Source organism: Lissotriton helveticus, chromosome 4_1 (assembly GCF_964261635.1).
Source record: "Lissotriton helveticus chromosome 4_1, aLisHel1.1, whole genome shotgun sequence".
In the NCBI taxonomy this organism is placed as follows: domain Eukaryota; kingdom Metazoa; phylum Chordata; class Amphibia; order Caudata; family Salamandridae; genus Lissotriton; species Lissotriton helveticus.
The window spans coordinates 73,283,377-73,298,042 of NC_136063.1; the positions used below are offsets into that span (position 1 = coordinate 73,283,377).

Consider the following 14,666-nt stretch of genomic DNA (forward strand, 5'->3'; position numbering starts at 1 on the left):
TCAAGCAAGACAGTTAGAAGCAATCTGAGGGGAGCCAGAAGATGGAGGTGGACTGACAGCAAAAGAGTTTCAAAAAGATTGAAAGTTCCAAGAATAGGTAGTAGTGTAAGGTAAATGGTCATTTTGGAGCATATTTCACAGCAAGGGGCTATTCCATGCATGGTGCTCGTGTGCAAATCTTTTAAATAGTTATATGGGCAGCATTCCTGTCCTGCTGTCAAGTAGCAAGGTATCCCAGATTGGAGACTGGACAAGAGGAAGGACAGGAGTATACATTAAAGAAAAATATTTTTACAGGGAAAATGTTTTTCTATCTGGAGCGGTCTCACCATACATTTGACTAAGCTGTTATGTAGTGTTGTCAAAGCATTGCTTCCTGTAAAGGACTTCCTTTGGTGAGCTGGGAGGCACACATGTAGGTGCAGCTCACAGTCCTTTAAAATAAAAGTGCTTACTGTTTATTCATGCACATGTAGTCACTTTATGCAAACTGTGGCAAAAGAGCCATAGGAAGGGTAAGGGGCTCCCTTACACTCACTCCAAGTGTGGTACAAGACCAGGACATATGAAAGAAACGCACACATAAATACTGGTCAATGCTAAAATTGGTTATCGTTTTCTGTGCTTTAAGAACAAAGTGCAGAAAAATGATTTTTGCAAGGGACTTAGCTGAACAACAAGCACTGGCAACGCTAACAGATTTCACCTACGCCAGGTATCACACTTGTCAATGTTTTTAGCCATGTTGTACAGGCCCGGCTGCTAAGAAACATGGCTGAAATAAGAAACAAAGTGGTATGATGCAGACAGTGCTAGCTGTGTCACACCAGGGAGGGAAGGCGTGGGGGGGGGGGCAACAGTGGTGGTGGGTGTGGGGGAAGGAAAAGGGAAAGCTAGCCAGTTAATAGTGCATTTTTGTGTTCATAGCTGGAAAGGGAGGGAGGCTAGCGACAACACGGACGGCAGACGGGGGGCAAGCAACACCGACGGCAGACGGGGGGCAAGCAACACCGACGGCAGACGGGGGGCAAGCAACACAGACAGCAGACGGGGGGCAAGCAACACAGACGGCAGACGGGGGCAAGCAACACAGACGGCAGACGGGGGGCAAGCAACACAGACGGGGGGCAAGCAACACAGACGGCAGACGGGGGGCAAGCAACACAGACGGCAGACGGGGGGCAAGCAACACAGACGGCAGACGGGGGGCAAGCAACACCGACGGCAGACGGGGGGCAAGCAACACCGACGGCAGACGGGGGGCAAGCAACACCGACGGCAGACGGGGGGCAAGCAACACCGACGGCAGATGGGAGGCAAGCAACACCGACGGCAGATGGGGGGCAAGCAACACCGACGGCAGATGGGGGGCAAGCAACACCGACGGCAGATGGGGGGCAAGCCACACCGACGGCAGATGGGGGGCAAGCAACACCGACGGCAGATGGGGGGCAAGCAACACCGACGGCAGATGGGGGGCAAGCAACACCGACGGCAGATGGGGGGCAAGCAACACCGACGGCAGATGGGGGGCAAGCAACACCGACGGCAGATGGGGGGCAAGCAACACCGACGGCAGATGGAGAGCAAGCAACACCGACGGCAGATGGGGGGCAAGCAACACCGACGGCAGATGGGGGGCAAGCAACACCGACGGCAGATGGGGGGCAAGCGACACCGACGGCAGATGGGGGGCAAGCGACACCGACGGCAGATGGGGGGCAAGCGACACCGACGGCAGATGGGGGGGCAAGCAACACCGACGGCAGATGGGGGGCAAGCAACACAGACGGCAGATGGGGGGCAAGCAACACGGAGGGCAAGCAACACGGACAGCAACACGGAGGGCAAGCAACACGGACGGCAGATGGAGGGCAAGCAACACCGACGGCAGATGGGGGGCAAGCAACACCGACGGCAGATGGGGGGCAAGCCACACCGACGGCAGATGGGGGGCAAGCCACACCGACGGCAGATGGGGGGCAAGCCACACCGACGGCAGATGGGGGGCAAGCAACACCGACGGCAGATGGGGGGCAAGCAACACCGACGGCAGATGGGGGGCAAGCAACACCGACGGCAGATGGGGGGCAAGCAACACCGACGGCAGATGGAGAGCAAGCAACACCGACGGCAGATGGGGGGCAAGCAACACCGACGGCAGATGGGGGGCAAGCAACACCGACGGCAGATGGGGGGCAAGCGACACCGACGGCAGATGGGGGGCAAGCGACACCGACGGCAGATGGGGGGGCAAGCAACACCGACGGCAGATGGGGGGCAAGCAACACAGACGGCAGATGGGGGGCAAGCAACACGGAGGGCAAGCAACACGGACAGCAACACGGAGGGCAAGCAACACGGACGGCAGATGGAGGGCAAGCAACACGGACGGCAGACGGGGGGGCAAGCAACACGGACGGCAGACGGGGGGCAAGCAACACGGACGGCAGACGGGGGGCAAGCAACACGGACGGCAGACGGGGGGGGGGAAGCAACACGGACGGCAGACGGGGGGGGGAAGCAACACGGACGGCAGACGGGGGGGGGAAGCAACACTGACGGCAGACGGGGGGGCAAGCAACACGGACGGCAGACGGGGGGCAAGCAACACGGACGGCAGACGGGGGGCAAGCAACACGGACGGCAGACGGGGGGGCAAGCAACACGGACGGCAGACGGGGGGGCAAGCAACACGGACGGCAGACGGGGGGGCAAGCAACACGGACGGCAGACGGGGGGGCAAGCAACAATCAATCAATCAATCAGGAGTTTGTTAAAGCGCGACTACTCACCCGTAAGGGTCTCAAGGCGCTAGGGGTGGGGGGGGGTTGGGGGGGTGCAGGTTCCATTCCATCAAGGAGGGGGTCTGTCGAAGAGCCATGTTTTGAGGTTTCTTGTGAAGATGGGGAGCGATGTTGTCTGTCTGAGGTGGAGCGGAAGGGCGTTCCATGCTTTGGCCGCGAGGAAGGAGAAGGAGCGGCCTCCCGATCTGGTCTTTCTGGTGCGGGGGACCACAGCGTAGGAAAGCTGGGCTGATCGTAGGGTCCTTTGGGGTGCGTGGAATTTGAGTCGGCTGTTCAGGTATGCTGGTCGGGTGCCGTGGAGGGCCTTGTGTGCGTGGGTGAGCATCTTAAAGGTGATTCTCGCCTCGACGGGGAGCCAGTGGAGTGTGCGCAGGTGCTGGGAGATGTGGCAGTGTTTTGGCAGGTTGAGGACCAGTCTTGCGGCGGCGTTCTGGATGTTCTGTAGCTTGCAGATGAGGTTTTTGTTTATTCCGGCGTAGAGTGCGTTGCCGTAGTCGAGTCTGCTGGTGACCAGGGCGTGAGTGACTGTCTTTCGGTGTTCGAGGGGGATCCATTTGAAGGTCTTACGAAGGAGGCGGAGGGTGTGGAAGCAGGAGGATGAGACAGAGTTGATCTGGCCGTCCATTTTGAGCTCGGAGTCCAGGATGATTCCCAGGTTGCGTGCGTGGTCTGTGGGGGTTGGAGGGTTTCCGAGGGCGGTGGGCCACCAGGTGTCACTCCAGGCGTCGGGGTTTGGGCCCATGATGAGTACTTCTGTTTTGTTGGTGTTTAGTTGTAGGCAGCTGTTTTTCATCCATTTGGCGACGGCTTCCATGCCTCCTCGAAAGTTGCGTCTGGCGGTGTTGGGCTCGTTGGATAGGGAGAGGATGAGCTGGGTGTCGTCTGCATATGACACGATGTTGAGTCCGTAGGTTCTGACGATGGGGGCAAGTGGAGCCATGTAGATGTTGAAGAGCATCGGGCTGAGGGAGGAGCCCTGGGGGACTCCGCAGGTGATAGGTGTGGGGTCCGAGAGGAAAGGGGGGAGTCTGACCCGCTGCGTCCTGCTGGAGAGGAAGGAGCAGATCCAGTCGAGGGCCTTGTCCTGGATTCCTGCATCGTAGAGTCTGCGTATTAGGGTGCGGTGGGAGACTGTGTCGAACGCCGCTGATAGGTTGAGGAGGATGAGGGCTACTGTTTCTCCTTTGTCCAGTAAGGTGCGGATGTCGTCTGTTGCGGCGAGGAGGGCGGTTTCCGTACTGTGGTTTTTTCTGAAGCCGGATTGGGAGGAGTAGAGGATGTTGTTTTCTTCAATGAATGTGGCGAGTTGGCTGTTGATGGCTTTCTCGATGACTTTCGCTGGGAACGGGAGCAGGGAGATGGGTCTGTAGTTTTTGAGGTCGGTGGGGTCCGCTGAGGGTTTCTTTAGGAGGGGGTTGACCTCGGCGTGTTTCCAGTCGTCGGGGAATGAGGCGGTCGCCAGGGAGCGGTTGATGGTTTGGCGGAGGATGGGTGCGATGGTGTTGGCGGCTCTGTTGAAGATGTGGTGGGGGCAGGGGTCCATGGGGGCCCCTGAGTGGATTGACTTCATTATCTTCAGTGTGTCTTCGGTGGTGAGGGGTGTCCAGTCATCAATCGCTGGTTTCCGGACATCCGATGGGGGGCAAGCAACACGGACAGCCGATGGGGGGCAAGCAACACGGACAGCCGATGGTGGGGCAAGCAACACGGACAGCCGATGGTGGGGCAAGCAACACGGACAGCCGATGGTGGGGCAAGCAACACGGACAGCCGATGGTGGGGCAAGCAACACGGACAGCCGATGGTGGGGCAAGCAACACGGACAGCCGATGGTGGGGCAAGCAACACGGACAGCCGATGGTGGGGCAAGCAACACGGACAGCCGATGGTGGGGCAAGCAACACGGACAGCCGATGGGGGGGCAAGCAACACGGACAGCCGATGGGGGGGCAAGCAACACGGACAGCCGATGGGGGGGCAAGCAACACGGACAGCCGATGGGGGGGCAAGCAACACGGACAGCCGATGGGGGGGCAAGCAACACGGACAGCCGATGGGGGGGCAAGCAACACGGACAGCCGATGGGGGGCAAGCAACACGGACAGCCGATGGGGGGCAAGCAACACGGACAGCCGATGGGGGGCAAGCAACACGGACAGCCGATGGGGGGCAAGCAACACGGACAGCCGATGGGGGGCAAGCAACACGGACAGCCGATGGGGGGCAAGCAACACGGACAGCCGATGGGGGGCAAGCAACACGGACAGCCGATGGGGGGCAAGCAACACGGACAGCCGATGGGGGCAAGCAACACGGACAGCCGATGGGGGGCAAGCAACACAGACAGCCGATGGGGGGCAAGCAACACGGACAGCCGATGGGGGGCAAGCAACACGGACAGCCGATGGGGGGCGAGCAACACGGACAGCCGATGGGGGGCGAGCAACACTGACAAGGGAGGGTGGGAGCAGTACACGCGGGAATAAGCTGAAAAAAGCCCTCTGGTAGATGCTTAAACACAAAGAAAAAAGTAACATAATAAAAAGAGCAGTGGAAGGGCACAAGTAATGTGTCCATGCTCCAAGGGATGGGACAAACACATAAGAGGAAAGAAGCCTTAATCAGTTGACAGATAAGAAGCATGCAATGAGAGTGACAATGAAGCCCACCAATGGGTGGACCATACGTCCACTGTGTAGAAAACAAAAGATCTTGCAAGCCACAGCACATGCGCTGTTCTCAGGCCAGGCTTACAAACATCTTATGACTGTGTGACATTGGACAGTGCTTTACCAACAGAACCTTCCATGCCGCTGTGAAAAGTACCAACAACAATTTAGAAAGCTGCAGACAGATCACATATAGAATTACAGTCTATGAGCACATCAAGCAGCAGTCATTCCAACTTACTTGATGAGGTTTTCTAGACATAACCGTGCGTTGCCCAAGATCTAAAAAGAAGACAAAATGTGTGCTTAGATTGCATTACAAGCAGATGACACACAAATCCACCAGAGACAGACCACCCCATCCTCACCCCTGCTGTGGCCTCGGGAGAGCCAATCAAATTAAAGAAGAATCCAAAGACTACAAAACTACTGCCAGAACTAGGGGTGGGCGGAATTTTTGTAGCTGCATTACGCAAAGCTCCGTGAAACGGTAAAAAATCTCACGCAAAAGTTCCGCGAACATGCGGAATTGCTTGCTCCGCGTGTTCGTGATGCTTTTTTCCTGTTCGCGAACGCTGTTTGTGTGCTCGGGGAGAAATCTCTCGCAAACACGCATTTTGAAAGTGCGAACAAGCAAAAAATTCCGCGAAAACGCGGAACGTGGAATTTTTGGCAATTCCGCGTTCTCCGCGGAACACGAAATTACCCAAATTCTGCAAACGGGATGGAATTTACCGCCCAGGCCTAGCCAGAACCAGAGGAGCATCCGACCATCTGACCAGAGCAGTGTTACTGCCCATCTTCATTTTACTTTGTTCATTCACAAAGGATTCAAGAAAGTTATCCACAGTCAGCATGATGTGCTCAGTCATTGTAATTACGGTCATTAAAATGTTCAATATAGTCCGCAGAAAGGCCAGCACAACACAATTACATTTTTAACAAAAGATGTAAAAGTACCTGGATATCGTCACACAGATGTGATTATTTAAGTGTTTGAGTACCAATGAAGGGTCAACAATGGATAATGCAATTTGCTTGCAGAACATACATATATGCTACACTGAAGTTATACTTAAGTTTGCTGAGAACACCAAAATCTATATTCCATAGGCCTTTGAAATTCACAGGGGAGAGAAACACAAACACACACACACACACGTTATGGTTACAAAATAAATTAGAAAAAAAACATGAAATTAGCCGTTCATGGTTTAGTAAACAAACCATAACTTGTATACCAGTCATGCACTGCTCATGGCCTCACAAATTACATCACTCATGACATGTTATATGGCATCATTGAAGCTATCACTAATGACATTTCAATGAGTCCATGAAGCTTGCACCCCGTGGTGGTGTAGCAGTGGGTGAAGCTATACTCTCCACCGTCAGACCCCTGGGGTCAGAGATGCTTGTAACCAGTGGTGGAGTACATGGTGGGTGGTACAAACCCCTCTGCAGCTCGGCCCCTTTATCCAGGACGCTTGTACCCGGTGGTGTGAAGTCGTAGCCCCGCCGTAGCCTGCTGAAGCCGTGAAGCTTGTAGCAGGTGCTGGTGTACCAACCAGGTAACACTAGTACCTCTGCAGCCAGGCCCCTCGAGTTCGTGAAACGTGGACATGTACCAGGTGGTACTGGCAACGACAGGGCCAATGGAGTCTTGAAGCTTGGATCAAGTGTTGGTGTATGGGTGTGGGCAATACTGGCACGCGTGCAGCTGGGTTTCATCCGATGCTAGTGTACTTGGCGAGCTGTACTAGCCTCCCTGCAACTAGACCCCTACAGTCTCAAGCTTTTACGCCATAGTTTTCTACCGGGTGGCAATACTAGCTCCTCCTTAGGGCGGCCCCTTGTGTCCAGACAGGTGGTACTAAACCCTCCATAGCCAGACCCCTTCAGTCTGAAGCTTGCACCCAGTGACAGTGTACCATGCTGGGGCTTCTAAAGTCTCCGCAGCCAGGTTCCTTGAGCGGTGATACTTTCCACCAATTGCATAGACCCACAAAAGCTAGGCAAGAACTACCCCATTTTCTGCAAAGTTCAAGAAAAGATTTGATTCCCTCATCATCCCTGGAGGCTCTAGCCTTATTCATTTTGTAGATGGCCTGCTGGTCATCTCCCATTTGTCGGAACAAATCAAACAGGATTGCTTATTCGTGCTCATTCAATTTGCCAAGAAATATCATTAAAAAATCCTCAAAGTGGGGGAGGAGCCTAGCTCGAGGACGGAATGGCCGCCTTTTAGCTCGGCTCCGTCGGCCCTCCGGCTAACCTCGACTATCCTGCAATATATCCTGCACTGCTGCGATACTTCCATACAGAATTCGAAATTTAAAGATCCACTCTTACTCACCGTCTGGTCCGGAGGTTCCTGTGTGCTGTGGGTCCGCAGCTGTGCCCTCGGTGAAATTGAGGCCTCCGGGCACCTGAGACCGGGACCTCGCCTGCGGGACCCGACCGGCGGAGAAGGGATTGCCGGCCCCGGCCGCGAAAGTGAGCCACTGGTGGGAACCATTATGCGTGTGCCCCGGAGATCCTGAACCGGCCCCGACGACTGAGCCGTGCGGCTGGAGGGGGACGAGATGTGTTGGGGGCTGACCGTGTGAAGGGGTCCCTTCGCCTTTGTCCTGTCCGGCGGCCCTGAACCCCGCGCCTGGCTCTCGCCTGTGGGGCCTGCCACTGTTCGGAGGGGACCCCCCCATCGGGCGTTCGCCCGTCCTGTGCCGGTGGGGCCGTTGTTGGGAGCCTCTGGAGGTCTGTAAAGTCCTCCATTTGGGAACTGTTTGGGGGCCCACGGTGGAGTGTGGGGCGGCGAAACTCACAAGATGGCTACCGACAATGCGGGGGATGCTCCGCTCTGCATCGGCGCTCCTTACCGGCCGGATTGTGCGGAGGCCTGGGGGTGTACTCGAGCGCCCGCGCCCGGAGATGTTCTGGACGCCTTGATGTCTTTGTACGCTGTCTTGGCCCCCGGTGCCTCTGCCGACCCCATGCGGCTCGCCGCCATTTTGGGCCGCCGCTCTTCCATGCACCCCTATCGTCCTGATGCCGCCATTGCTTCGCCCCCCTCAGCTGCGCCAGGAGTTGCTATTGTTCTTCCTCGGCCGATTGATGGACCGGTGACTTTTGACCCTCCGCCTCCTCACCGCCTGGATTTTGAGGACTTCCACACGCCGCGGAGATTTGCTCCTTCCCGGGTGCCTGGGACTTGTGGTGGGCCGCAGTTTGATCCTGCTTCGTTGGATTCGAACTTTTGTCCTGGAGGGGTACCTTTGTATTGTCGAATTACGCATCTGGACTCCGGCTTGCCTTTGCTTGCCCTGTCGTTGCTACTACAATTGACTTGCTTTATTGACTTTTTGTGTTCCCTCCGTACGAAGGCTCTCCCTGATTTATGTCACTGCCGTGATTCTGGACAACATTATGATTATTTTGTGCTGGGTGGTCCGCCCCACATTCTCCTTTACTGGGTTGGTTTCGTGGTTCGGAAGGGTTGGGGGTGAGTTGTACGACATGATAGTTTGCTGGTTTATCAGCACGTTGCACTGAGGTGTTTATTCCCTGACACAGTGAATCGTTACACTCTCTTCCTCCTTCCCTCCCTGTGATTTTTGCTGTATGTGAAGATGTAGTATTGACTTGATGCTTATTCATTCGTTGGTCGGGGGAGGGTCGCGGCCGAATGTGTTTGCTCATATCCTTTGGATCCTCCCTCACGTTTATTTTTGTTTTGTGTTTCCTCTCTCTCTTTTTGTCTTCTTTCTCTACTTTCTTTTTTCCCTATATTTCGGGTTTCGGATTAGGGCGACAGGCACGCTGTTTGGAGGGTAGGCCGTAGCCTTCTGCAGGGGTGCGGGGTGGGACGGGTGGGGTCTTTCAGATGTTTTCTTTTGGTTCTATGGCCCTTTTCTATCCCTTTTTAGCGGTGCCGCTTCTGTCCTCGCTTCTCAGGCATGAGCGGGTTGGGGTCTGTTGCTATGCCACTTTTATCGGTTTCGATGCTTCGTAGTGACTGCCATACCCTTCTATTTGCCAGCTCTCCACTTTCTTCTGTGCTACTAGCCGCGAGCTGCCTGGCCCGGGGTGGCGCCCATCTTGCACGATTGTGTTTCTCCTTTTATATTTCTTTATTTTGTTCTTTCTCCTTCTTTTTCCCCCCTTTCTGTCCCCCCCCCTTTTTGGTTTCCTTCCCTTTGTTTCCCCCCATATTTTTTCCCCCTTTCCTTTCTCTATCCCCCTTTCCTCCCCCCCCCCCTTTTTTCCCCAGGCTCGTATTTTTAGAAGTGGGTTCGGTTCGTATAGTTTATCCGTTCCCCTCGCCTCTGTTAGCGGTTATTGGGTGGGGGACATAAGATCTCGGTAGCGCTTGTATGCTCCACTGTGTTTTATGTTTATTTTGTGCTGCGATCGACTCGTGCCCTTACATCCTCCCTCTCCCCCCCCCAAACCCCCCCCCCCTCTTCTCGTTTCAGCATGGGTGTATTCCTGTTTCTGGGTTATCCCGTGTTTGTGAGTCAGTCATGAGCCTTGTCCCCTTATCATAAAATAGACCTCATTGATCCTGATATTGGGCCGTTATTGCTGTTTATCCCATTTCTAGCAATGTTTAATTATGTTTGCCTGCCTGCCTGCCAACTGGTCTTGTGTCGCCTATTTTGATTTTTGATCGTCTTTGACTTGTGGCCGGCCGGATTGGTTGTAGGCCTGCATATGTTTATCCTAATGATGCAAATAAAGGTCTTAAAAAAAATAAAAAATAAAAAAAAAATCCTCAAAGGAAACCTGTAGTTATGTCTGCCTTGCATATGCTAATTAGGTCCTGACATTTTGGCAAGAGAAAGGTAATAGCCCACTGACCGCATCTAAGCAGTCCTTAAGGTTCCACATCCCCCTAAACGCAGGCCTCTTAACCCCTTCCATGCTCATGATGAGCTGAGCTCGTCATGAGTTGCGCCGCTCGCATGCTGATGACGAGCTCAGCTCGTCATGTAACGCGGCTTTTTAAAAAAAGCCGCACAGCGCGAAAAAAGGCGCCGCACGCATGTGGTGAAAATCCAGCAATGAATTTTAGGTCAGTAATGGATTTTAGGGTACGAAGATATTATAAAACCAATACAGGATCTCACCAACAGAGGCCACAGAGTGTCTGCCTTTATTATATTCTCAACAGTGGGGCTCTGGACTAAACAGTCTTTAAAGTTGCCCAAATATTCGAAGTCCCTTTAATGTATTGCCACAAAAGAGGATTTTGCCTTCAAGGTATTGACTAAAGTACAGTGACAGATTCTCATCATGGTGAAGATAAAAACATAGACCCACATATCGCCAATGTTTGTCCCATCACCCACCTATCCTACTTAGAAAGAAAGAAAAAAAACATTGAAAAGACGTCACCACCCAGCTACAAGAACATTCATCTACCAAAGGACCATCTATTCAGCATCAGACCACCGGGCACCAACGAGAAAGCTACTCTTTAAGCCGTTGACAACTTTGTTCTCGTCAATAACCATGGCCACCACTGCCATCAAAATCCATCAATTTACTGAACACACTCAACTATACCCCAAAATCTCCACCAGCGACATCCAGAAACCTAAAACCAGCCTGGTCTTAATCCCAAAATCGATGTGAACCCGATGTGCATCAAACATCAAGCCAATAAAGGAGAAAGTCTTGTTGGTCGCCAGCATTTCCAATCCTGCCCGATTCAGACATGAGTCTAGATGGCTTCACCACCCACCTGCCAAGCTTTGCCAAATCATTTTAATCCACCTCAGCTCAGACCTCTCATTCAACGAACAAATTACCAGGAAAACCATGACAACCTGGTATCAGATCCACTTCCTAAGAAAATGAAACCATTTCTTCCTAAATTCAGCTTTAGAAGACCAGTCCTCTCCCACCAGGAGGGAAGAAATGCTCTTCCCAACAGCCTTCAGACACCAACCTGGGACCCCTGTGGGGCCGCGTGCACACCGAGTCAGGTCTTAACCAGGGCTTAAAGAAATTTAACCAAATCATTCCAGTGGTCCATGAATTGCACAGTACAACCCTCCGGGCTTGTATAATCTTCACAATCAGGAAATAATACCACCATACTCGGCCAAAGCACTACCCACCAAGAATACTCCTCCGTCAGGTGAATTTTGCTCATGATCCTATGTTGAACGGACGTTGGAGTTTGTGCCCTAATTTGTTTGTGCCGGCCAATTACAATCATCATCTTTACAGTTTGGCTTTGTTCTTTCTTTGACATTTGTTTTTGTGATTGCAGTCGATGTCCTTATTGATGTGTGTTGCAAACTGAAGTATTTTTCCAGTTTTTTTCCCATGTTGATTGTTTTTTCCCCACTATTCTAAGCCTGTGCTCCTAGAGTGGTTTGAATTTAAATTTAAATTCATTATATGTTTACAGTGTACTTTTTATCCATGAATACATTTTTCCATTTAATATTGCGGTACCCCACTCACTTCCACAGCATTACATTCTCATTTTTTTCTGATCACATAACACATTTTGTTAGCACATTAACAATTCTTGGTCTACCTCTGCATTCTATCCAGCACACAGTATTAGGGGAGATACGTTTTAGATAAGAAAAATACATGGCCTGCTCTTTGGATGACTGCTGCCCAGACCTCAAGTCAAGAAATGGTGAACTCTGATCTTTATTCTCATACAGAGAATCTACACCCGACGGGGAGGACCAGAGATCAGAATCTGGAAGTGATTCACCTGGTATTTCAAAGGGTCAGTTTTGTAGGTGGAGAGGCTGCAGGTTGTCTTACAACCCATTAATCCCATCACTACTATATCTTTCCTAAATAAGAACAAACTGTTTACACCTGGAACAATCAGAGCTTTAAGGAGGGAAATTTGAAATAGTTAGTCTAGAGAACAATGCTATGCAAGGTAGGTATTCCGGCAGTCAGCAAGATAGGAGACCGGGGGATGTTTTCTAACCAGACTGTATTTCTTGCAGATGTACCTCAGACTTTTTTCCAAAACGGATCTGCTTCACTCTCTTGCTTTGGACTCAGACTGGTGTAACTACTAAAGGTCAAACTGGCTTAAAGACAACAATGCGGTCATAACAAATAATGTAGAAGAACAGGCCAACCTTTATTGCCATTTCTAGACAACTAGGAGTGCCAGGGCCTCTCTCCGCTAAATCATGATCAGCGTCTTACTCACTCTAAAATTCTAACAAAAAGTACATGTTATCAGGTGCAGTCAAGCTTTGCACAAGTGATCCAGGTGAGCAGGGATATTTATCCCCAATCTAATATTTCGTACTCTGTATACACCCGCTTTTGTTCTGGTTATTGTAGATTTGTTATATTATAGTGAAAAATATGTTCAAGCTACGTATACGATGCAAAAGGTTTCAGCATCACAGCCTACGAATAGACCGACACATAGCAACAATACGTGTACATACAAAACATCTAACGGGCGCATAAAATATACTGCTAAAAATTCAGCGGTCCATAACATTTTCACATTTTAGTGAACTGCCAAGGAAGATGTGTTAACAGTAGTTGGTACCAGCAAGGCAATAGCGAAGGGAAGTATGCCCCATGAGAAGTGAAGGTGGCTGGACTTAGCTTTGTTGATTAAACAGGATGCAACTGACTTGTATGCTTGGCCTCTCTTTAAGATTAGAAATGTGTCAGTCTGGAGAGTCCCTCGAATGTTTGTCTGCTCTACTCTCCAGAGACTGGATCTCACACAGAGTTACCGGAGACTGCATCAAATCTACTTTAAACCGGTGAAAATAACAACAAGAGTGGCCACGCTGAAAGCAATCTGGGTAAAACTGTAAAGATACCCAACGCTGCCCGTTGATGGAATAATGTTGACTGAGGAGGATTACAAGCTGAAAGACTGATGACAGTCCATGATGAAACTACCAGGAAACACATCATTGTGCTCAATATCCATTTGCAATCCAGCCGCAGTTAACTATGTTTGACTTTGTATTTTTTTAATTTGTAAAAACCCTTGTGTACTTTGGAAGCAAAGACGTCTACATAAATGTCTGCATATGGACTGAAGCTAACTGAGGAGTATAAACAAATTTCCCACTCAGCTTGGATGCAAAGGTCTCTATCCATAGTGTGACAAATAAAATGACTGCAACCATAAAACTGAGTCAATGAATTGGAATTAGGCAATTTGGTCCAAGGGGTACTCCTTAGTAAAAAACATTTAAAAAATGGCAAGAACACCAGTCAAATAAAAAATAAATACATTTAAAAAAAAAAAAAAAAAAAAAAAAAGAACAGATGTTCATTGCAAGAGATAAAAAGTAAACATCTTTCAGAAAAGAGATTATAGAACTTTTTTGACAAATTGTAATGTTCAAAACTGTAAACATGGAGACAAAACAAAATATTCAAAATCTCTTATGTTGTAATACCTCCATTGGACCATAGTCTGTCTGCTCCATGACTCCGGGGGGGTGCCATCTTTCCAGGGGAGTGTGTTTTTTTGTTTACCACAAGTAGACAAGGGCAATAAGTGACCAATCGCTCTTTGATAAGTGTTCCTTTTGCACTAGTTTAATTCCCAAAATTACGACTGCTGGGTCAGGTGGGAGGGACAAAAGTCCCCTGATGTAGCTCAGGATCTCCTTCCAACATAGCACATATGTATAGAGGAGCCCTCTTCTCCACATCCAACCTTTACCATCTGCTTGCGAGTAGAATCATGGAGTTCTAGTGGGGTCATGTACCAATGACGAATAATCTTGTACCTAGTCTCCCGTCCCTGCTCACTACAAACTATTCTAGGTATATTATGCCATAGTTTCTCCAACTCTTTAATCTGTATCTTCTACCCAGTGGTCTCATCCCAAGTATATGCATCTCTTCTCTACCCCAGCCACACCATCTCATTTCTTGGTTTGAGAAGGGGTCTGTCAAGCTCCTACAATGCCCGGCCGCCTTTATGCAAACCGACGACTTTGAGCTGCGGGTTTAAACTGAAGCTTGTAGAACTGTAAACTTTTTAAATGTACATCCATCCACAACTTTTGTTTTTTTCACTTCATCTCCACATACAGATCAGGCTTGGATATCCTGGTCAGAAAAAATTCTCCACAGGTAGTCCAGCATCTCCAGGTTCTTATCAATACTAACAAGTCTTTAGACCCACAAACTTCCAATGCGGCCACCACCT

The 14,666-nt window shown here is 50.9% G+C and overlaps 1 protein-coding gene across 1 annotated transcript in view; it reads right to left on the reverse strand.

The window, feature by feature from the left end:
• DGAT1 (diacylglycerol O-acyltransferase 1) overlaps positions 1-14,666 on the reverse strand; it is a 151,983-nt gene that overhangs the window by 76,301 nt on the left and 61,016 nt on the right. The window contains exon 3 of the mRNA XM_078686451.1: positions 5,718-5,758. Coding sequence (XP_078542577.1) covers positions 5,718-5,758 — 41 coding nt within the window. The remainder of the gene's footprint in view (positions 1-5,717; positions 5,759-14,666) is intronic.